At 40.8% G+C, this 2993-nt stretch overlaps 1 protein-coding gene across 1 annotated transcript in view; it reads left to right on the plus strand.

Moving 5' to 3' along the window:
- The first annotated feature begins 1475 nt into the window (after positions 1–1475).
- The window catches only part of LOC106011458 (potassium voltage-gated channel subfamily A member 5), a 12629-nt gene continuing 11111 nt past the window's right edge, over positions 1476–2993 (plus strand). The window contains exons 1-2 of the mRNA XM_013081206.1: positions 1476–1536; positions 2170–2317. Of these exons, the coding sequence (XP_012936660.1) occupies positions 1476–1536; positions 2170–2317 (209 nt within the window). The remainder of the gene's footprint in view (positions 1537–2169; positions 2318–2993) is intronic.

Raw genomic sequence — 2993 nt, forward strand, 5'->3', positions numbered from 1 at the left:
GATGGCTTTAGATTACTTTTACCAAAATATATTCTTGTGATCTCTATCAGGTAAAAGCCGGCGCTCTTGGTGCTCTTGGTTTTGGCTTGTTTAGAGAGTTTTGTGGTTGGTTGGCCGACATTTTGGTTTCGTTTGCTCCTTCTTTCTTTTCAAGCATCTATCGACCTTATTTCTCCTCCTTTTTAAAAATTTTATTTTACTCTCTAGTGTTACAAGTGTAGTAAAACTCTCACAAAAACTAAAATCTGGCGAGTTTTTACGGCGCTCCAGCAAGTTTGCTGCGTCCTATCGGAGATGAACATTGTATTGGGAGCATCCGCCTCTTGAACACCTTTTAATCGGCGTCTGTGATGTAGTAGTTGGGCGCTTTGTCACCTCATGCAGAAGACCCGAGTTACATTCACTTGAGGGGAGAATTTTGATCCAGTACATGTATCTCGGTCTTTCTGCTGGGATGTTGCAACCCTCTCAGCTTTGACTGGCCCTGACACGTCTAAATTGTTTCGATGAGGGTATAAAAGACGTACATTTTTCATTTTTTTAAAACACTCTTCACTCTTATGAATATGATGAGGTCGTAAAACAATTACAGTAAAAATTTCTGGCACAGTCACTCATTGTCGAGGAGAAGTGGCTGTCTTAGACAGCTGGAGGACTTAAGAACAGATTCGACTGTAATAATAAATTTATTATTATTTGACTGTACAATCAATCCATCTGTCATCGTGGTTGGTTGGCGGGTGCTCTGGTGTGGTTAGCTCCTTCTTTCCTATCTAACATCTATCATCCTTATCTCCCCTCCTTCTTTTTTTTTTGGTATTTATTGTTACTCTCTTGTAGCATCTCTAATCTTCGGCACTTACGAGGGGCATACAATATTTTTTTTTACCTGACAATGAAGGTATAAAGATATGAAGGGTATGTTATTCTCCAGTTTCAACCTGAAAATGGAGAAAACTGAGCACAGGGCAATAATGAAATGTTTGTCCTTGCAAAGCAAGCAGCTACAGGGTAATTTTACGGAGATGCATGCCGTATACGGAACTGATTGCCCATCCTACGCTGTGATAACATTTTGGAAGAAAAAAAATTAAATGCAGATTCATAAACATTGAAGATTACCACCGTGATGATCGCCCTGTGACAGCAAAAAAAAAGAAGAGAATTGTTGAAAATCAAGAAACGTGTGTTGTGTGATAGGCGGGTGACAGTCGAACGTTTGAGCAAAGAAACTTGGCTTAGCATTGGGCCAGTTGAACGAATCGTAAATTAACATATCTTTAATATGACCCAGGTTTCTGTGAGATGGGTCCCTTGTTTGATGACTCCTCTTCAAAAAGCGTAACGTGTGGATTGTTGTTAAGAATTGCTATGTCTGTGTGAAAATGAAGAAACTACATTTTTTTAAAGACTTGTAACAGTAGATGAACCCTTGTTCACCACTACGATTCTGAGTTAAAATCTACATTAATGCAATGGAAATCGCCCGCATCTCCAACACAAAAGAAGGCAAAGGTGCAGCCATCAAGTGGAAAAGTGATTCTATTACGGTTTTGGGGACCAAGAAGGAGTGATTATGACAGACTGTCTAGAAAATGGACATACGATCACCGGAGACCATTATTCCATCCAGCTAAAGAATTACGAGATGCTATGAAATAAAAACGCAGAGAAAAGATCCAAAAAGGCTTTTTGCTGCTTCAAGACAACGCGCCGGCACACACTTCAAGAAAAGCTGCAGAATCTGCGCGAGAAAGTGTATTTGACAGTTTGCCGCATCCACCCTATTCTCCTGGTTTAGCCCCATCGGACTTTTGTGGGGGGGGGGGGGTTGGATTCCCTTGACTAAAAAAAGTATTTAAAAGAAAAAGCATTTTGAACGTGATGATAAGGTCAAAGAAGCGGTAGGGGCATGTTTTCTGACAAAGAGAGGGTCTTCTATTCTTAAGGTATTTTCAAGGTCATACACCGATGGCAAAAAATTATAACTGTGGGAGGCGACTACACCGAGAAAGATTAAGGTTAGTACCAATTTTCAGCTTTCTACCTTTATTCCTTCTTCATGGTCAAGTAAAGAAAAAAATTGTTGGTATGCCTCTGGTATGTGACCTATTGTGTTGCAAGTACCATATACCTCTTACTAAAACTAAAACTAACTGTCCTCCTCAGCCAACGACTCGTACAATATGGTCCATATGGTGGCCTTCTCCCAACCTGTGCTCGCCCTCCGAGTCCTGGAGCAGATCATCAGGTCCTTCTTCACCATCGAGTTCCTTGTCAGGCTTGTGTGCTGTCCGCATAAAAGCAAATTCTTGAGGTGAGTGTGGGAAAGAGTGGCCAGACTTGACAATTCAGAGAACGTATCGTGTTCTATCTCAAGGGTTCGCAATAGACTGACGGACGGACGGACAGACGGGCTGGCGGGCAGACAGACAGACAGACAGACAGACAGACAGACAGACAGACAGACATCTTTGAGTATACTTTATGGATAGGTTCTCCATTTTTTCCTCGAGGCCACTGCAATTGACATAGCACAGCAGTCTGATTCCTTGTCTTGCCTCGTTTCATTCACTAATTAGTTTTACACTCTAATACCCTAAACAAAATAAATGACAGTTGACTAAACGGTGAAAGTGTATTGCGTTTGCATGGCTACCTGTTTGTTCTCCATCGTTGATCTCAGCTGGTATTTCGATTTCATAAAGACCATTGGCCTTTACAATAAGTATAAGTAGTGTTGTTTTAAACACGTAACTTCTATCTTTGCCTTTCAAACTTAATTTTCACGAAGTATTTCTAAATGCTTTAACCATTCCTATTTTGCAAAGTGAAACCACGCTGTGCTGTAAATTGACGTAAAAACAACAACCTTGAGCTATGCGCGCTCATTTGACCACCAGTTGCGAGTTCTGTGCCGTAAAACTCTTACAAAAAAGAAAAATAAGATGCAAACTTAATTTCTCTCTCTCTCTCTCTCTCTCTCTCTCTCT

The sequence above is a fragment of the Aplysia californica genome, unplaced genomic scaffold (genome assembly GCF_000002075.1).
Source record: "Aplysia californica isolate F4 #8 unplaced genomic scaffold, AplCal3.0 scaffold00121, whole genome shotgun sequence".
NCBI lineage: Eukaryota > Metazoa > Mollusca > Gastropoda > Aplysiida > Aplysiidae > Aplysia > Aplysia californica.